This window comes from Onychomys torridus, chromosome 3, assembly GCF_903995425.1.
Source record: "Onychomys torridus chromosome 3, mOncTor1.1, whole genome shotgun sequence".
NCBI classification, from domain to species: domain Eukaryota; kingdom Metazoa; phylum Chordata; class Mammalia; order Rodentia; family Cricetidae; genus Onychomys; species Onychomys torridus.
The window spans coordinates 74,320,464-74,342,724 of record NC_050445.1 but is presented as its reverse complement, the minus strand read 5'-3'; the positions used below and the strand labels follow the sequence as shown (position 1 = coordinate 74,342,724).

Below are 22,261 nucleotides of genomic sequence, written 5' to 3'. Positions count from 1 at the left end.
CTTCATTTTGAAAAAATTAAAAAGAAAAGCCATGCTAGCAAAGTACACCAAAAGTCTCATGGGCTAAAAAACATAAAAACAAGTATGAACTGATAGTCAGAGAGGCAACTGCCCCTAGGTCCCACCCATGTACACCAGCCATCCCGGGAGGACCTGCCCAACTTGGCCCCTGTTTCCGGCTAAGAGGGGGGCCCTGCAGGAAGGCTCCCCTTTTCCAAGACTGCAGGCAGACCCTGCAGTCTCCACACCCTGCCCCCACACCCATTTACCCAAGACCCCAGACACTTCCTGAGAATCAGAGACCAGCCCCCAGCTCCCATCCTGCCCTGGAACTCCCACCTTGACAAGAGCTAGACCTGAACATCACAGAATGGAAGAAGAAGAAGAAAACAACCTTATAAGTAACATCATGAAGAGGCTACAGCCTAAAATAGAAGAAATCAAAAATAAAGTGGAGGAACAGATAAACAAAAAATGGGAAGAACGCTATAAAAATCTAGAGAAAAGGACAATTAAAGCAGAAGAAAACAATAAGTACCTGAAAGAAAATCATGAAAAGGCAAGGGAAACAGTCCAAGACCTGAAGAGGGAAATAGATAAAATGAAGAAGACACTAGCAGAAGGAATGTTGGAAATAGAAAATCTGAGTAAACAAACAGGAACTTCAGATGTAACTATAACCAACAGAATGCAAGAGATGGAAGAGAGGATCTCTGGTGTTGAAGATATATTACAAGAAATAGATTCATCAGTCAAAGAAAACACTAAAACCAACAAAGTCATGACCCAAAATGTCCAAGAAATTTGGGACACTGTGAAAAGACCAAACCTACGAATAAACTCAAAGGCACAGAAAATATATTTAACAAGATCATAGAAGAAAACTTTCCCAACTTAAAGAATGAAATGTCTATGAAGATACAAGAAGCCTATAGATCACCAAACAGACTAGACCCCCCAAAAAAGTCCCCTCGCCACATAATAATTAAACAACTAAATGTACAGAATAAAGAAAGAATATTAAGGGCAGCAAAGGAAAAGGCCAAGTGATGTATAAAGGCAAACCCATCAGAATAACACCTAATATCTTAATGGAGACTTTGAAAGCCAGAAGGACCTGGACAGATATAATGCAGACACTAAGAGACCATGGATGCCAGCCTAGACTAATATACCCAGCAAAACTTTCAATCATCATAGATGGAGTGAACAAGACCTTCCAAGACAAAACCAGATTTAAACAATACTTATCCACAAACCCAGCCCTACAGAAAGCAATAGAAGGAAAATTCCAACCTAAGGAAGGCAGACACACCCATGAAAACACAGGCAATAGATAATACCATAGCAATAACCAAAAAGAAGAGAAGTACACACACACTACCACCAAAAAATAAAAATAACAACAGGAATGAACAATCACTGGTCATTAATATCCCTTAATATCAATGGACTTAATTCACCTATAAAAAGATACAGACTAATAAAATGGATATAAAAATAGGACCCATCTTTCTGCTGCATACAAGAAGCACACCTCAAATTCAAAGACAGACACCTCCTAAGAATAAAAGGCTGGGAAAAGACTTTCTAATCAAATGGTCTTAAGAAGAAAGCTGGTGTAGCCATCCTAATATCCAGCAAAACAGACTTCAAATTAAATTAATCAAGAGATGATGAAGGACATTACATACTCATCGCAGGAAAGATCCACCAAGATGAAGTCTCAATTCTGAACATTTACGCCCCAAACACAAAGGCACCCACATATGTAAAAGAAACATTACTAAAGCTTAAATCATATATAAAACCCCACACATTAATAGTGGGAGACTTCAACACCCCACTTTCACCTCTGGACAGATCTGCCAAATTGAAACTTAACAGAGACATAATGGTCTTAACTGATGTTATGGCTCAAATGGACTTAACCGATATCTACAGAACATTCCACCCAAACAAAAAAGAATATACCTTCTTCTCAACACCCCATGGAACCTTCTCTAAAATCAACCACATATTGGCCACAAAGCAAATCTCAACAGATACAAAACAATTGGAATAACCTCCTGCGTTCTATCAAACCACCATGCCTTAAATTTAGATTTCAACAACAACAAAAACTACAGAAATCCTACAATGTCATGGAAACTGAATAATGCTCAACTGAATTTCTAATGGGTTAAGGAAGAAAGAAAGAAAGAAATTAAAGACTTCCTAGAGATCAATGAAGATGAATACACCACATACCCAAACTTATGGAACATTATGAAAGCAGTGCTAAGAGGGAAATTCATAGCACTAAATGCCCACATAAAGAAGCTGGAGAAATCTCATGCTAGTGACTTGACAGCACACCTGAAAGCTCTAGAACAAGACGGATCAAAGTCTCCCAGGAAGAATAGATGCCAGGAAATTATCAAATTGAGAGCTGAAATCAATAAAATAGAAATAAAGAGAACAATACAAAGGATTAATGAAACAAAGAGTTGGTTCTTTGAGAAGATCAACAAGATAGACAAGCCCTTATCCAAACTAACCAAAAGACAGAGAGAGAGCATCAAATTAACAAAATCAGAAATAAAAAGGGGGACATAACAACAGACAATGAGGAAATCCAGAGGATCATCAGGTCATACTTCAAAAACCTCTACTCCACAAAACTGGAAAATCTAAAAGAAATGGATAATTTTCTGGATAGGTACCACATATCTAAGTTAAATCAAGACCAGAGAAACCATTTAAATAGTCCAATAACCCCTAAGGAAATAGAATTAGTCATTAAAAGTCTCCCAACCAAAAAAAAAAAAAAAAAAAAAAAAAAAAAAAAAAAAGCCCAGGACCAGATGGTTTCATTGCAGAATTCTACCAGATCTTCAAAGAAGACTTAATACCAATACACTTTAAATTGTTCCACACAATAGAAGCAGAAGGTATATTACCAAACTCCTTCTATGAGGCTACCATTACCCTGATTCCTAAACCAAAGATGCAACAAAGAAAGAGAACTACAGACCGATCTCCCTCATGAAAATTGATGCAAAAATACTCAATAAAATACTGGCAAACAGACTCCAAGAACACATCAAAACAATTATCCACCATGATCAAGTAGGCATCCCAGGGATGCAAGGGTAGTTCAATATGCAAAAGTCCATCAATGTAATACACCATATAAACAAACTCAAAGGAAAAAACCACATGATCATCTCACTAGATGCAGAAAAGGCATTTGACAAAATCCAACACCCCTTCATGATAAAGGTCTTGGAGTGATTAGGAATACAGGGAACATACCTAAACATAATAAAGGCAATTTATAGCAAGCCAAAAGCCAACATCAAATTAAATGGAGAGAAACTCAAAGCAATACCACTAAAATCAGGAACAAGGCAAGGCTGTCCGCTTTCCCCATACCTATTCAATATAGTACTTGAAGTTCTAGCCAGAGCTAAAAGACAACATAAGGAGATTAAGGGGATAGAAATTGGAAAGGAAGAAGTCAAGTTTTCCATATTTGCAAATGACATGATAGTATACATGAGTGACCCCAAAAGTTCAACCAAGGAACTGATACAGCTAATAAAAACCTTCAGCAACATAGCAGGATACAAGATCAACTCAAAAAAATCAGTAGCCCTCCTATATACAATAGACAAACAGGTTGAGAAGGAAATCAGAGATACAACACCCTTTACAATAGCCACAAATGATATAAAATACCTTGGGGTTACTCTAACTAAGCATGTGAAGGACCTATATGACAAGAACTTTAAGTCCCTGAAAAAAGAAATTAAAGAAGATGTCAGAAAATGGAAAGAGTTTCCATGCTCATGGATAGGCAGGATTAACAGTAAAAATGGCGATCTTACCAAAAGCAATCTACAGATTCAATGCAATCCCCATCAAATTACCAACACAATTCTTCACAGATCTGGAAAGAATAATACTCAACTTCATATGGAAAAACAAAACACCCAGGACAGCCAAAAGAATCCTGTATAGTAAAACAACCTCTGGAGGCATCATGATCCCCGACCTCAAGCTCTATTATAGAGCTACCATAATAAAAACAGCTTGGTACTGGCATAAAAGCCAACATGTGGAACAATCAAATCGAATTGAAGACCCTGACATTATCCTGCACACCTATGAACATATAATTTTTAACAAAGAAGCCAAAACTGTACAATGCAAAAAAGAAAGCATCTTCAACAAATGGTGCTGGCATAACTGGATGTCAATGTGTAGAAGGCTGCAAATAGATCCATATCTGTCACCGTGCACAAAACTTAAGTTCAAGTGGATCAAAAACCGCAACATAAATCCAGTTGCTTTGAACCCGATAGAAGAGAAAGTAGGAAGTACTCTTGAACACATTGGCATAGGAGATCACTTTCTAAATATAACACCAGTAGCACAGACACTGAGAGAAACAATCAATCAATGGGGCCTGTTGAAACTGAGAAACTTTTGTAGAGCAAAGGACACAGTCAACAAGACAAAGCCTATAGAATGGGAAAAGGTCTTCACCAACCCCACATCTGACTGAGGGCTGATATCCAGAATATAAAAAGAACTCAAGAAATTAGACATCAAAATGCCCAACAGTCCAATTCAGAAATGGGCTATAGAACTAAACAGAGAATTCTCAACAGAGGAAATTCAAATGGCTGAAAGACATTTAAGGAATTACTCAACATCCCTAATTATCCAGGAAATACAAATCAAAACGACCTTACACCTGTCAGAATGGCTAAGATAAAAAAACACAGAAGATAGCTCATGCTGGAGAGGATGTGGAGCAAGGGGAACTCTCCTCCACTGCTGGTAGGAATGCAAGCTTGTACAGCCACTTTGGAAATCAATATGGCACTTCCTTAGAAAATTGGGAATCTATCTCCTCCAAGACCCAGCTGTAGCACTCTTGGGCATATACCCAAGGAATGCTCAATCATACCACAAGAGCATTTGCTCAGCTATGTTCATATCAGCATTGTTTGTAATAGCCAGAACCTGGAAACAACCTAGATGCCCTTCAACTGAAGAATGGATAAAGAAAATATGGTACATATACATAATGGAGTACTACTCAGCAGAGAAAAACAATGACATCATGAGGTTTGCAGGCAAATGGATGCATCTAGAAAAAAATCATCCTGAGTGAGGTAACCCAGACTCAGAAGGACAAACATGGTATGTACTCACTCATAGGAGGATACTAGATGTAAAACAAAGATGACTAGACTGCTACACAACTCCAGGGAGGCTACCTAGAAAATGAGACCCTAGGAAAGACACCGGGATCACCCAATGACAGATAAATGGATGAGATCTACATGAACATCCTGGATGACAGTGGGAGTAATGAAGGGCAAGATTTGAGGGAAAGAAATCTTAGGGGAGCAGGAGATCCCAGCTGGATCAAGAACAGAAAGGGAGAACAAGGAATCACAGACCATGATAGATGAAGACCACATGAGAACAGGAATAGGTAGAGTGCTGGAGAGGTTCCCAGAAATCCACAATGATACATTCTCTGTAGAGTGCTGGCAATGGTCGAGAGAAAGCCTGATCTGACCTAGTCTGGTGATCAGATGGCCAAACACCCTAACAGTTGTGCTGGAACTCTCATCCAATAACTGATGGAAGTGGATGCAGAGATCCTCAGCCAGGCCCCAGGTGGAGCTCCAGGTGTCCAATTGTCGAGAAAGAGGAGGGACTGTGAGAGTGTGAATTGTTGAGACCAAGATTGCAAAAAGCACAGGGACAAATAGCCAAATGAATGGAAGCACATGAATTATGAACCAATGGCTGTGGAGCCCCCACCTGGATCAGGCCCTCTGGATAGGTGAGACAATTGAATAGCTTGAACTGTTTGGGAGGCATCCAGGCTTTGGGACCAGGACCTGTTCTTAGTGCATGAGCTGGCTGTTTGGAACCTTGGGCTTACACAGGGACATTTTGCTCAGCCTGGAAGGATGGGACTGGACCTGCCTATACTGAATCCCCCAGGTTTAAATGAATCCCCAGGGGGAGTCTTGGCCCTGGAGGAGATGGGAATGGAGGGGAGGGGATTGGGGCAAGGTAGGGGTGGGTACAGGAGGGGGAGGACAGGGTAACCCATGGCTGATGTGTAAAATTAAAACACAAATATAATAATAATAAAAAAGAGAAAAAATGCAAGCAAAGCAAAGGCAAAAAAAACCAAAAAACAAAAAAAACAAGTATGAATTCAACATGTGCTAAGAGCTGCAGATCATTAAACTCCACCAGAAGCTCTGGGAAATTAAGGCATTGTATGCATTGGCTTGGGAAGGACAAACACAGTTTACAAAATGGTAAAAATGCTAAAAATATATTAAATATGTATATAATTAATATATAAATGTTAAAAATCATTCGAAAATGCATAGTCATCTAATTTGACTCATAGGTTTTTTAATGAAAACTTCTTACAACATATAAATGATTTCAAATGCTGCACAGCTGTGTATAAATATATTTCACAGATAACATATCAGGGAAATAGGTTTCAAATCATGCTTCATCAGCCTTACATTATTCTTTCTTTGTTTCAGACAAATTTAATCTGAATTTTCATTATCATTCATTTTCTTCTGATAATGTTTTGAAATACTTCCTCCTCTGTCAGTCCAACAGAACAAGAGGAAATGTGGACTGAAGCTTAGCTTTTTTAGCCAATCCAAACAGAGAATTCATTTCTATTGTCAGCCTCACAGAGGAAGAAACTAATCAACTCAATTATTTGTTTTTCATGCATTGAATGTGCTGCTATGATTTATTATAACTATAGAACTAAAACCTCTAACTGATGAATTAGTAATACAAATAACTTATTTCTATGAAATAGTTTACAGTGAATGCTATTTATTAGAAAAAAAACACAACAGTAACTTGTTTTATATATAGGGAGTCTCTCCCTCTCCCTCTGCACCCCTCTCTCTCTCTCCATATATATTCTATTTTATAAGAAAGTTTAATCTTAAATTGCTAAATTACTGTCTATCCTTCTAGACTACAGATGCTGCCCTGAACCAGAAGCAGATGTCACCTCCCTACTCTCTACTGGCAAATGCTGGTAGAGATTTTCCTAGAGAGCAAAACTGAAGTCAACATAAGGCTTCCAGCAGGAGTGATCAGGAAGATAAGAAACCAGGTTCCTTCCTTAAGACTCTTTTTATACCAATTCCTCTTCCAAAACTAATAGGCCAATGAAGTCAATTTCTTTCAACTCTTAAGAATATGTAAAATAAAATTTACATGAACATATACATATACTTCCCATAACTTAGAAATTTAGAGACTGCCTAGCAAATCTAATATCCAGTTAAGGACAATGTGATCTTCTATAGACAGATGTTGACTTTGGGGATCAGTAGGTTTGGGTTCCTGCAGGACCTGTTGCTAGCCAATTGTATACCTCTATACAACTTAAATTCTTGCCCTCTTTTTTTGTTTTTTGTTTTTTGTTTTGTTTTGTTTTTTCAAGACAGGTTTCTCTGTGTAGTTTTGGTTCCTGTCCTGGATCTCACTCTGTAGATCAGGCTGGCCTAGAACTCACAGAGATCCGCCTGGCTCTGCCTCCTGAGTGCTGGGATTAAAGGCCTGCACCACCACTGCCTGGGGCCCTCATTTTTTTTTTAATCCAAAAATGAAACCAATACTAATGGCACAAACCCCTACTGCCTCTGTGAATGTTACACCAATTAAAAACAACAATAAGATGTAGCTATAATAAGAATTCCAGTTTTATAGCCTACTGTGACTTTTAATTATGCCTCCTATCTCCATGAAAGAATGAAACCATCCACTCAGAAGCCAGAAGCTTGAAGAAATCAAACAACCAACAAGTAGATAAACCAGAATTCAAGCCCACAATGTCCAAACCTAGAATCCCATAGTTTTCAGCTTTTCCAAAATCATCTTCCAAAAATCTTATGCTTAGAATTAGGAGATGTGATTTATCTTATGACTTCATATGAACATGGTACCAGTTAAAGGACACATAGCCTTGATGGAAAATAATGAATAATTATACTGACTAACAGCATCATAATTATGTTATTTCAAATTCTCACACCATTTAGAACCACAAATTCTTCTAATTTCATCAGTTAGATTGTTCTTACAACTGTCATCTATAATGTCCCCCAGAGGCCCATGTTTAGAAAGCTGGTCCTCACAATGGGAACTACTGAGAGGTGATGATAACTCAAAGAGGGGCCTTCCTGGTCTAATCACTAAGACCATGCCATTGATGGAGACAGCAGTACTGGCATCTCTTCCTACTGGCTTCTACTCTCCAACTATTAGGTGAGTAGCTTCCCTCCTTCACCTGTTCCTGCCAGGATGGGCTGCCTCCCTGCAGGCACAAGAGCAACAGGCCATTGATCACAGGCTAAAACTGCAAAAGTGTGACCCAAAATAAAACCTCTCTTCTCAACTACTCAGATAGTTATCACAGTAATAGAAAGCTGACTAGATAAAACCCCTCCCTTCTCAACTACCCAGGTAGTTATCACAGTAATAGAAAGCTGACTAGCATAATTACCAGCGCTAAATAGTTTTTTATAATTTTGATCAAGTAAACTCTTCATATTACTCCAGTGTTGATTTTAGTTTAGACATGAATTTGTAAGTTTAAAAACAGTGCAAAAGATGTTTCATTAAAAGTAAAAGCTTCCTTTACCAGCAATGAGGCTGGTACTCTGGAACCAAAGAACAAGCTCTTGCTTCTACATTTTGTAGTAGTGATTGCTAAAACTTGCTGTGTTTTAATTTTAATGTTTGAGTTATAAATTTATAAATGTTACATATTTTTATCTTGCTATATAAACTGAATTTTATCAAGAGATATTTTGTGTTTGGGGGCACATGCACTCCATGGCTCCTGTGTGGGGGTCAGAAGACAACTTTTGGGGTGGGTTTGCTCCTTCATGATGTGAGTTCTGGAGATAAAATTCCAGTTGTCATGCTTGGTGGCAACACATTTACCCATTGAGTTATCTCATCTACTTCATTAAAACATTTACAGGTCGAATCATCCAGGAACCCTACAACACTAACCTCCAACTGAAAGTGAGAAAGGACCACAGGACTCACCCCATCGCTCTCTTGAACATAATATACCTTCCTGTATCTCCTCTCCTTTATATTCTTTAACCATCTGTCACACCATATGGTTTAGCTATTTATGATGCAGTCTAGAATACCAACCCACAAGATAAAAGACTCCAACCTATTTTGTTCATGCCTGGATGCCCAGAATCTAGAACATCCATGAAACTTAGTGGATGCTAAGCAAGTAGTCGAAGACCTTTGATGATTTTTTTTTTTTTTATTCTGCAATCTGGGGCAATTATGGGCTTTTGTGTTCCAGGTCATTAACCAAGTCCATTTTTATCTTCAATCAACCTACTGAAATTTGAATGTGGTAATCATTAACGAAGTATCCTTTTGAATCTTTCTCAGAAGGCACATTATTTATGTTATTTGTATTACCTGAATGAACTCACTACATTTTTATATTTGCTGATTCAAAGGGCCTCTGAGATGACTTTGTGCAGTTTTCCTCAGCCCTCCCTCAACTACTTTCAATGTCCATTTCATCCAATGCTTCACCCTCTCAGCTTATATTACCAGTCCTTTTTCACATTAAATGTGGAACCCTAGGGGAGGTGGTCAACACTTGTAAATTCAGTCTTGTGGATGGGGGTGGGGTGTAGCATTTTTGCTTAGAATTGGAGGTGCCATTAAAAATTCTGTGCTAATTAAAAACAGCAAGCAATTGAAAAAAAGAAAGAAAGAAAGAAAGAAAGAAAGAAAGAAAGAAAGAAAGAAAGAAAGAAAAACTTATTTTGTAAAAATCTTTCGGCTATTCCACCACAAGAGGAATGTTATCCTGTCTTTCCTTCACCAAAGGTGCCCGTCTCTCCTTTCTCTACGCTTTTCTCACCAGGTTGTCTTAACAATCCCTACTGCACAGGAGTGAGCACACACACACACACACACACACACACACACACACACACACACACACAAAGTTTCTCTTTAATCAGAAGTAGTGATGGGACTGTCACTACAGAGTGACTAGGGAAACCACTTTCCCCAACTAAAGCATATGAAGCATGTTTTGTGTCATCTTTTTAATAAGGTTTACATGCAAATCTATATGAAAGTCTGGTTCGGTTTTGTTACCGCTTTGTCCTTGAAAAATAGCCATGCTTTTACTTAATTTAATTAAACATCTAGCTGTGACCAAAAGTAATTACTAAAAATAAACAAATTTAATTCCATCACCAATGTTTAGTTTGTTATCAATGTTCTGGAAATGACAAGTCATTTTCTTATACTGTATCGTTTCAGAAGAGTTCAGAGAATGATCCAACATTATAGACAAACCTTTAAATCGGTCCACAATTGCATCCTGCCTGAGGCTACTCACTGATAGTGATGAAGAAAATGCACAAAAACAACAGAAAAAAAAAACCCACTTTTGTCAATGATTAGAAAGTAAATGTTCAGTTTGTGTCAGGAAGCAGACTCAAAGAGAAAACCTGTGCTGCAGTGATTAATCCCATTAATGGACCAACAAGAAGAGCCACAGCAATGGCCTACTCTGCACACCAGAGCTCTAGGCTGGGAGCCAGGGCTTCTTAGGATGTGCTTGGAATGGTTGGAATGGATCCATCTCCACAGCCTGGGTGAGGGCAGCGAGTTTAAAGGCCTTCCATACCACAGACAGGAATAAGATGAATTACAAAAGAGTATTGGGAAATACTACAGTGCACATATGGAGATCAGAAGAAGACTTTCAGGAGTTGGTACTTCTTTCCCCAGTGTGATCTAGGGACCCAACTCAGCATCCGGCCTGTACAGCAAGTATGTTTAGCGCCTTTACATACTGAGCCACCTCAGCACTCCCATAACCACTCTTAACACCCTAAACACCTCCGTGTTGCTCTATATCCAGGTCTTGCTCAAATCCTAATCTGTTGCATGGTCTCTGTTTAACCAGTATCTCTACTGATACATTCCATAGAAAAGACACTTCTCCATGAGGCTTCCCTCAATCTTCCGCACCAGAAAAGAGTGCTTCCTACTCAGAAGTTCACCACGTTACTTGTATCTTCCACAGCTCTTATAATCTGCACATATCATATTTACAGATGCATACATAAATGGAGTGCTTTTTAATCATGTGAAATTCAGCATTCATGCTTTACTCTCATCTCTATCCCATAACCGTGTTTCAGAATGCCTCCCAGGAGGTAGACATCTAAATAAGATGTGTCTTCCAAATACTGGGCATATAAGCAATAAATCTTCATATATTACCAAATGCATTCTTTGCTTTGTGACTTACCACTGAAATGTAATAAATGCAAATATTCAATGAATAAACCATCCGTCTTTCAAATTATTTCCCTGTATCATTATCAAAACAGTATAGTATAGGCCAAAATACATCTTTACTAAAATTTTAAAAAGTTAAACACACACAATTACAATATGATTCTGTCCATCATTTAAGAACACTTATAAATGGTCTTATTAATTATAATTTTATAAGTAAAAAGTGGCTCATTTAAATGGTTATAGAACACAATATTCCCTATTATATATTATTTTGTCTCCCAATTAAAGCTTATACAAGTAGGCCAGCATGAAAAATGCAAATAGATCCATACCTATCACCTTGCACAAAATTCAACTCCAAATGGACCCAGAGTCCTGAAAATAAAGACCAGAAACACTGACCCTGACATAACACAAAGTAGGGAACAGCCTTGAACTCATTGACACAGGAGAAGACTTTCTAACACAACATCATTAGCACAGGCTAAGATCAACAATTAATTAATGGAACCTCATAAAACTAAAAAGATTCTGTATGGCAAAGGACAGCATTATAGGGTAATATAACAGCCTACAGAACGGAAAAAGATTTTATTTTTATTTATTATACATCCAAAGGAGGGCTAATATCCAAAATATATAAATAATTCAAAAAAAACTAAGTATCAAGAAAGCAAAATATTTAAAAACTTTGTACAGATCTAAACAGAGGATTCTCAGAAGAGGAAACTCAAATGGCTAAGAAATATTTAAAATGTTTACTATTCTTCCACCAGTGAAATGTAAATCAAAACTACTTTGAGATTTAGTATTAAACCTGTCAAATGGCTAAAATCAGTAGAAGAAGTAACAGCTCATGCTGGAGAAGACGTGGAGTAATGGAAACACACAACCAATGCTGTTGGAACTACAAACTTGTATAGAAATCAGTATGCCAGTTTCTCTGAAAGATGGGAATCCATCTACCTCATGATCCAGCTCTACCACTCTTGGCCACATACTCAAAGGACACTTCATCCTACCACAGAGACACTTGCTCAACCATGTTTATCAGCTGCTCCATTCATAACAGCCAGAAATTAGAAACAACCTAAATGACCCTCAACAGTTGAATGGGTAAAGAAAATGAGGTATATTTACACAACGGAGTATTGCTCAGCCATAAAACAAAAACAAAAACAAAAACAAAAAAAAAACCTGACATCATGAAATTTGCAAGTAAATTGATAGAACTAGAAAAAGTCATCCCAAGTGAGGAAACCCAGACCCAAAATGATAAACATTTTTTTCACTTTTTTAAAAATTCATAGAACTTCCTAGTTTTTCCACTGCACTGTGATATTTAGTCCCTTCCCTCTAGAACATACCTAATATCAACCTATTAAAATACAACTTTATTCCAGGCCTTTACATGCTAAGCTATTACGCAGTGACTACCTGAGAACTGTTCTATCAACACTAATTGCAGACAGCCTGTAGTCATTGGCCTCACACTCCTGGTCCTTTTTTATTTGATGGTTAAACTGGTTATCTAGGTAACTGACATCAACACATCTTCTGAAAACCCACATATCAACAATGAGTTCACTTTATTAACTTCATTTTGTGGACTAATCCATGTTGTTATCAGTGACTCTCAGCTAATGAAGTGGGTAAACCCTCATCGGGTAGAGAACCATCGTCAATGGGGATGGGCATGTACAAATGGAAAACTATTCCAGTTACTATTGAAAATATATTTAAAATTTGAAAATAATTATCCACTTTCTTAAATGCAAATATGACCTCAGTTAACAGTATCAAATGCAAACCTATAATCCTGAAATCTGGAAGGCTGTGAACGGAAGATCACAAGTTAGAAGCAACCTGAGCTACATAAAGAATTCTAAGTCAGGTTGGGCTGCATAGCAAACCTTGTCTCAAAAAGAAAAAAAAAAAACACCTAAAACAAACAAACCACACAACAATACCAAAATTGGTAAGTAGAAGCATCAATTTTAAAATTAAAACAATATCAGTTTGTGCTAAATAGCAAATAATGTAGATGTAAAACACAGAGTGAATCTAGGAGTTCAGGTCCTTTCCTTCAATTCATATTTGTTTTATATGCCACATTTTCAGAAAATGTGGCACTATGTTAGGACTTTCATTCAAGAGAATATTTTGTAAAAATAAACTGACAGGGGAAAAGAAAAAGACAAAGGGGAGAAAGAGATGAAGAAAGAGCGGGAGAGACAAGCAGTCGTTATCCTAAGTACAAAATCAGGCACCATGTGTGGACAGTGCCTGTGCTCACTGATCTTGAACTTGTACTAAATGCACTCACCTCAGTTAAGTGGGGATTGGGGTTAAAACCACAGAGGCTACAGACGGTGGTTTGACACTCAGTGCATGTGTTAAAATTGGCCTTTTCTGGAATGTGCAACAGAAGTTCGGTGGTGTTACAAAGGGGACAGATGGTTTTAGAGAGACCTTGTCCTGGACTCTCTGCTGCAGATGTTGGCTGCACAGGTCTTCCAGTTACCATTTGGCTTGTCGCTTTCATAGGCTGCTGAGGCTGGGGTTTTGCTGGAGCGGGCTGCTGAGGCTGGGGCTTTGCTTGACTGGGCTGTTGAGGCTGGGGTTTTGCTGGAGTGGGCTGCTGAGGCTGGGGCTTTGCTGGAGTGGACTGCTGAGGCTGGGGCTTTGCTAGGATAGGCTGTTGATGTGGAGGCTTTGTGGGAGCTGGTTGCTGAGGCTGAGGCTTTGCTGGAATGGGCTGCTGAGGTGAAGGCTTTGCTGGGCCTGGCTGTTGAGCTGGTATCTTTCCAGGTCCAGATTGCTGAGCTGGAGTCTTTGTAGGCCCAGGTGACTTAGCCAGAGGCTGTGGGCCAGGCTGTTGAGCTGGGAGTTTTGCTGTCCCTATCTGCTGGGCTGGAGACTTTACTGGCCCTGGTGGAATCTTTCCAAGGCCAGGAGTCTGAGTGAGAGACTTTGTCCCAGGCTGCTGAGATGAAGTCTTCTCGACTCCAGCCTGCTGCACTGGAGGCTTGGATGTCACTGGAGGCTGGGCTGGGGGCTTCCCTGTCCCTACTGGTTGAGCTGGGGACTTTGCTGGCCCTGGCTGCTGGACTGTTGCTTTTGCAGGTCCAGGCTGTGGGGCTCCAGCTTTCCCAGAACTTGCTTGCTGAGCTGGTGTTTTGGCTGGACTCTGCTGGGAAGGCTTTCCTGTGTCTGAAAGTTTAGTCTCAGGCCTGGCTGCATCTCTTTGAACAGGCAGCTTTGCCTGGTCCATTGGTGGAGGCTGGGAAGATGCCTGGGAAGGCTTTCCTGTGCTGGGGGGTTGTGGTTTTATTTTCTCTGGTTGTTGGGAAGATGCTGACTTGGGAGAGCTGTCCTGCTGTATCACTTCCTTCACTGGCCCCTGCTGTTTAGGAACCAATTTGGGTGACGGCTGCTGTAGAGGTTTTGTGACTCCTTCTGATTTTCCTTGGTCCTTCTGAGCAACTTTTTGTTTCCGTGTAGTTTCCTCCTGGGATGCTTCAGAGTCTGATATTAAATCAAAAGGGTTGAATTTATTTACCACAGAGGAGACAGCACTTAGAGGGTTAACATCTGAGAGGAAACCAGGCATCATACTAGACTTATATTCTTCCTTAAAATCAGTTCTAGACTTGGATTCTTTCAAGCTAATAGTCGACGGACTCCTTCCAGGCAATTTCTGCTCCAACCTGAATGTATCTGTAGTTCTACTTTTACTGAGTCCAGGCTGAGTGGGACGCCCAGGGTCCGGTGGCTTTCCTGGTTGCTTGGGAGGCTGACTACTATCCAACTCTTGTTTCCTGGAAAATGAAAATAGTAGAAGTTACTTCAAATCAAATCAATATTTAAAGTTATTGTTTTCCTGTAACTCAAACGTATTTAGATGCGATTTGTGTTGAAGCCTATATTGATCATAAAACTTGCCTTGTCTGTTATTTTTGGATGGGTAGAATTTTTCAACAAGGTAGTGTGGCAAAAGCAGCTTGTTGGTGATGAAAATTATGTGGTTAAACAATATAAACTTACAAAAATATACTTACTAGAATATAACATATAGGTTCAAAAAGCAAAACTGCAGTAAACCAATGTAATGTCATAATTACATATACATATTGTAATCCATATATAACTATCTCTACTTCCTTTTTGATCAAAAATTATGGTCAAGAAAAAACTAAGAGAATTAAGAAGTAAAAGTCCTCATTTTAAAGTATAACAGCTTTCTTGTTTTATTTTTACTTAATTTTGAAAATTCATATGAGTTGCAGAAGTCACACTGTGACATTTGGGTGAGTTTGTGGTAGGGAGGTAAATGACGCCATTTTAAGCAAGCTGAGAAATCTAACGCTTTGCTCAGTTTCGCTCTGTCCTATTAGAATAGTAACACTCACCAGACTTCTCCTTATTAAATTTTATAAAGATTTACATATTAATTACTGATCTTGTTAGAGAAAGAAATTTTCTTGTGCAAGTCCAATATCACTTTGTCTTTTCTAATAGTTCATTATTAATTGTAAAGTGTTTATACAATACCATATTTGAGGCTCAAAGTATTGTGAGATTTGCCTGACAGCAAAGCAGCATGAAGCTAGCTAGGATCCCATTTTTGAAAAGTGCTCTTACTTTCCTCAATGGAAGAATACATGTATCAGCTTAATTCAGTGTCTGTTACATTGTTTATTGTCTTATCTGTCATCACTGACATTCCTAGAGAGGTGTGACAAGTAGTTTCACAAGACAATTAGTTCTTTTGAAACATTCTGTAAATATGATACTGTAAGTGATTTGAGCTGAATAATTAAAATAGATCTTTCATTCACAGATTATATATATTAGCTAAAAGTCATTTAGGTGTGTTAAATTTTCAAGGGCAACTAAATGTATCCCACACCATAACTGTCGAGAAAACCAGGTAAGTAGTTTTGTTTTATTTATGTCATTTTACAATTGGAAAATATATATTTCTCTTTGAAAGAACAAGGAAAAAGAATTAATGATTTGGGAGACCTGAAATGTAAGATGGTCACAATAGAATTGTACATCTTTTATTCAGTTTGCCAGATTGGCTAGTTAGGGGCACAGCTACATATTTTCAACTTTGTGCTATTTAATAATTTTCTTCAGAACTTCCCTAGTGCTTACAGGATAAATCGGGATCATAGAGAGTGTTAAAAGAAATAGAAAAGTGGTAATTGTAGCCAATATTCTCAGAAAGACTTTTTTCCACTGGCACATATGCACAAAATGATGTAATGAAATGAGTAAATTTGGTAGAGTAGCTCACTGGTCTAGCATCTTCCTGGTGTGTGCAAGGTGCTGCAGTTGACCCCAGCACTGTGCAATATGAATGCTAACTATAATAGAAGAGTTTATGTAGGTTCCTCTAGGAAAGATATTTTTATGTAAACATTTTACTCTGTTTCCAAAGCTTTCATTTTAAAAGATACCCAGAGATATTCCTTAGTTATTTCCCAAAGCTCTGTGATATATTTTTTTTAAATCATTGCTACATATTTATATTTGGACACAATGTAAAAATGTCTTCACAGGGCACCTTGTCTGCCCCCTCCCCCCCTTCAGAATGCAGAAGAGCCACTGTACATAACTGAAAATAGGTTATTTCCAAAGAGGTATAGATTTTGACATTATTCTGAAAATGTTTCTGTATTCAATTAATGTAATGCAAAACTCCCTTGAAAGGACTTCATTATAGTTTGTGCCTATCTTGTAACTATTTATTTGGGAATTTTACTAAACTGCACTTTTGTATGTGGTTCTTGAAAGTTATCTTTAAACAAAGGCCAAAGAAATCTATTCCTGATTTTATTAAATTGTCTTTTCCTGAAAATACTATTAAACTTTTCTTAATCTGTGTCTTGTGATACTGTTTCTTCACTTAACCTAATGTAGGTATAATAGCAACAGAAAAAAAAAAGAACTTCACAAATACCGAATATTTGTGGTAACAAAAAACACCAAAATTAAAACAAGCTGGGTGTGCCACACATTGCAATACATTATAATTGCATAAACATCCCACAAAATATTAAGTTGTGCTGTCAGAAAAGACCTATATAGCCCCAAAGACTGTCCCCAAATTCTACCTTTGTTTTGTTATCAGTATGTGAATTCAAGTAAAAACAAAAACCAGAAAGAAAATCACAAAGATAGCAGCTTAACCCCAAGCAAAAATGTAAAGGTGCCTGAGTAAATGTGATCTCGTGAACTGTGTTTGCCATGACACCCATTCTGCTAAAAGATGAGCTAAATGCAATCTGTGGCTTATACACTGAACTGTGAGTGGGGACACTCATCTTTTCATTGCTAGAATCAGACCTGGCGACTAGGAGAAAAGCATGAATGATTGATGACTCAATGAATAAATGAATGGTTCACAATGTGAACACTGATGAATGAACATAACGGGTTTTTACTTCACTCTAGAATAAAGTTTCATGAATTCTCTTCACTTTAAATCTTCTAAAGGTCTTCTAAGATTTTAAACGGATACTTCCCATGTTCACTTAAGAACCTGGACTTGACCTATTGTTCTATATTAAAAGAAAGACAAACAAAAAAAGTGGAGCAGATGGCCACTCAGTGGGGGAGGCTCAGAGGAGCACTAAAGGAAATTATCAACTCGCAATTCTTATCTTCTATCACCAAAGTTTTGCAGTAAGCTATCTCATATCACATGTTCATAAATAAAATGAATAGTAGTAATAAAATTGTCTTTCACTAGGTCTACAATCAATCAACATCAAAATAAGAATTTTGACTGTAACCTTATTCTGATTCCAGCTTAAGTTATTTGTGTTCAATTCCACATCCTTTTTCATTTTACTATTGCTATTCCCAGATTAGAACTTTTCTTTCATAAGTTAGTAGAGAACTGTATCAGAGAAAATGATATTTCAGGCATATGAAAATATAAAAATGTGAAGCAGCTGGAATGATTAAATGTTTTTAAATGTAATACAACAGTCAATGACACTTAACTTGATGGTGCGGAGTCACATGAAATGAAATATTCCATATCACAAATAAAAATGCCTAAGAAATATCTGTTCACTTTTATACTAGTAGGAAATGGGAGTTAAAAGGCTAAGAGAATAATTCACAGTCATAAAACCAGGTAAGGAAGTCAGGTTTCCAGCCTCCTAATGGGTGTCCTCTGGGAGGGCTCTCACTTGTCCACATGTAAAGGAATATACATTTGTACCATTAATATTTCTAATGACGAGTAATACCAAGCTTGTGTGTGACTATAATTGGAACTTTCTATTGCTGGTGTTGAGATTACCATGCTTTATATTTGTCACACTCTTTAATATTAAAAATCCAGCAAAAACATTCCTGTGAACTTTTGAGTCATCCTCAAAATGACTTCCTGACACAGGTAAGACAGGTCTTGTTATCTTCTTTAGAGGCAAGGAACCTGAGACACACATGGGTTGAAAAATGCATATTAATTTACTATGAGTCACAAAAAAATCAAGAACTTGAGTTTTAGGGCTGAAAATCCTTACTTCTCAAAAGTAAAGTAAGAGAAATAAATTCTGCCATGTCTAATGCACATCTCTTAAATTCCTAAAATCTGAAGTAATTTGGACCTTTATAAAAACATATATTTAAGGAATATGATCCAGAAAGTCTAAATGACAAAGTTAAGTGAGTCTCTCAATATCATATATATGTATATTTTTCCAAAAATATCCTTTATAGAAATACTTTAGCAAAATGTAAATGTGTTGCAAAAATCAAAAAATTATGTGTACATAACTTTTACAAACCTTTACCAATTGCAATTGAGAGCAGAAATTGCCTGATGATAATCCTAAAGTGTCCAATTGCTAATGAGAAACTCTGAAAGTATACTGCAATACACACATACAACATAAAGTAACAGTTATATTGGCAGATGTTTTTCTTCAGCCATCTGCTGTACAGAAGCAAAGGTGGAAATCCAAACACCAATGATCTCGGCTGTATTTGCAACCATGCTAGACCTGTTGCATGTGCCCCTCTGGAAAAATTACAGATCTGACTAAGAAAAGCACTGCAGCCCATTATTATCCTAAAACAACATGATAAATGCACGGCAGTTTCTCTTTTCTTTTCAAAGTGGGGATTTTAGCAATCAGAGAGAAACAAATCCTCTTGCAAATTATTAAAAGAAAAAGGCCAAACCTTTACTAGTTTTAAAACAAAATAAATAAATAAATTTTGGTGCTGATTTCCATGCTACTGTGGTTTCTTTCAAATTAAATAGGGATTTTCACCTGACAAATTTCCAGCATTTCAGAATTACATGAAAACAAGATCACTATCCTTAAGAAATTTAAACTGCTCCTATGATAGGTTTATTTTGCTATTTGGCAAAAGTACCCGCTTGGATGTGCACGCTAGCCGCTAAGATGAAATTTTTTTTTTAAGTTTATGAGGTAGATCATTTTATAACGATATAGTCAGCTCTTTCCTACTTTCAGTATCTCAAGTCAAGATTGTGCAAGGCCCGTCAGTTGTTACAAAGGATATTTCAGGACCATGGATAGATATTTTTCGGCTGAAGGGTGTTAAAGGGTTTGTTTACAATTATAAAGGCGGAGAAAGCATGATTATACCTTCTTGGTACTCTAATTAGAAATCAACTAATTCATTAGAAAGAGGGAAAATGTAAAGCTGGAGAGGAAATGAATGTTACTATTATAGATTAGCTTTTATAATTGCCTGTGCAAATGATCATTTACTTATTTTGTTGTTAAGTGTGTATTGAAACCTAATCTCAAGGTAATGCAAATTCAAATGTTCTATAAACTAAAAGTCATTTTTGCATAAAAAGAGCAACGGTTTAAGAACTAGCATATGCTAATTCAGAAATACATGTACAGCACCTGCTCTGCTGTGACCAAACCATCTGTTTAATGTCACAAAATATCTTAGGGCCTCTCACTGGATATAAAAGGTATATTATGCCTTTTACCTAGGCAGCTCCTGTTCTCTGGGGAAAGGTTGGGAAGGGAGGACCAGTCACCTCCAGAGGGTTAAGGGTATTGTTACAGGAATATTTACACATCATTCTCAGAGAAAAAGACCTCAGAACACTAAGGAGGTTTAAGCGTACAGGTAAACACACAACACAGCTCTACCTATTTTTCAACACGTCTGTGATGTATTAATGGAAGATTTCCAGATTAGTAAAACACTGTAGGGCGTCTCTCCACACACTCTGGAGGGAAAAGGTTGCAAAAGGCCAAAAATAAAAAAATAAAAAAATAAAAAAATCACAACCTAAAATCACAATTCCAAGAATGCAATCCTCGACTATCCCACCAGAAACTCTACACTGCATCATTTTTATTCCGCCCATCCAAAGCTTATGATCGCCTTATCGCCACCCCATTAGGGAGAATAAAACGAAGGGAGGCGACATATATGTACCACCGTGCAGGCACACACACATACGTGCACGGGAAGCGGTATATATGTGCCTGGACATCTCCATCATGCTGTGCGTGCCTGTGCATAGAAGGCGACTCCGCAGCGGCCGCGGGGACGCTTCCCTTGGGCAGCCCCTGCGCCCTTGACATGACAGCAGCGATCTGTCTCCTCTCCTCCTCGCTCAGCTGGCTCAGGTCCGCCTCCATGCCGGCTGGGATCCCGGGGTGCAGGGCGCTCCCCGAGCCGCCAGCCCCGCCTGCGGCCGCCGCCAGCCCTTCGGGGAGCCCTTCCCCTTCCAAGCTCGCCTCGTTGCCCATGGCTCGGCGGGACACGTCCCGGTGCAGAAGCCCGCGGCCGCCGGAGCCCCGCCAGCCGGGGTCCGCCCCGAAGCGTGCAGGCTGCCCGGCCCTGGGGGCTCGGCGCCGCCTCGGCTGCCCGGGGAATCAGCACCGGCTCAGTCGGGTCCGCAGGCGACGCCCGCGGCCGGCCGCTCCTCCATGTTGCACAGCGCCAGGCGAGCCTCTCACTCCCTGCCTCCCGGTTGCCGCCTCAGCGCCGGAGCAGCCCACAAGCAGCCGAGCTCGGCCAGCCCGGCGCCGTCGGCCCCGCCCCGCGCCCCGCCCCCTCGCCGCGCCCGCACTGCGCCTGCGCCGCCCCGAACAGGTGATGTCCGCCACGCCCACCCGCTCTGCGTCGCGTCGCGCGTCGGCGCCCGGGCAGCGACTTAAAGGTACCGGAGGCTGGCGCGGTAAAAGCCCCGGGCCAACCGCGGGCGCTTCTTTCAGGCATGTAGCAGGATGCCTCAACCTGAGTTTTCGCAAGCTCAATTTGAGGGTGAGGGGATTGGGAGGGGCGATGGCTTGCCTCCTGGGATTTGTAGTTTTGCTGGAGGTGTGCTTTTTTTTTTTTTTTTTTTTTTTTGCCCCCCCTCAACCACAACCACTTCCCTCCGCCCCAAGGATTTTTAAAGCTCCTAGGAAAGGTTCAGGCAGCTAAAGATGAAAAAGAAAGAATCATTCTACTTTTGAGGCAAATTTCCCAGTATAAGATAAAATGGCCCTTCTAGAACTTTCACAAAATCATTAGATTTAGACTTTTCAAAGTGATAAATTAGTAGATAGGTAAGAATTTGAATGATTATGCTTTGCACTGATTCCTCAGTGAACTGTACTAACGTAAAGAATTATGGAAAATTGTCCACCAAGAGAACGTCAGATTGTTTAATATGTTGTTACAGTAGTGGGAAACTTGGAAATTATGGTTTCAAACCCTTTTCACCCCCTTTATTGTTGCTTTATTTTACAAATGTAAAGAGAAGAGAAAAGCCAGGTAGATAAATCTCATTAATCACACAGCTGCTTAGTAACAGAGATGCCTATATTTTGAGAACCCCACCACCACACACACTTTCTACTCA

General features: G+C 38.9%; 1 protein-coding gene across 3 annotated transcripts in view; it reads right to left on the bottom strand.

Annotated features, from left to right (window-relative positions):
- Pclo (piccolo presynaptic cytomatrix protein) overlaps positions 1 to 21,441 on the bottom strand; it is a 341,154-nt gene extending 319,713 nt beyond the window's left edge. For all 3 annotated transcript variants that reach the window (XM_036180305.1, XM_036180306.1, XM_036180307.1), the window contains exons 1-2: positions 20,923 to 21,441; positions 13,709 to 15,203 (exon numbers count right to left, since the gene is read on the bottom strand). In XM_036180305.1, the coding sequence (XP_036036198.1) occupies positions 13,709 to 15,203; positions 20,923 to 21,161 (1,734 nt within the window). In that variant the 5' untranslated portion in view covers positions 21,162 to 21,441. The remainder of the gene's footprint in view (positions 1 to 13,708; positions 15,204 to 20,922) is intronic.
- Positions 21,442 to 22,261: the final 820 nt, after the last annotated feature.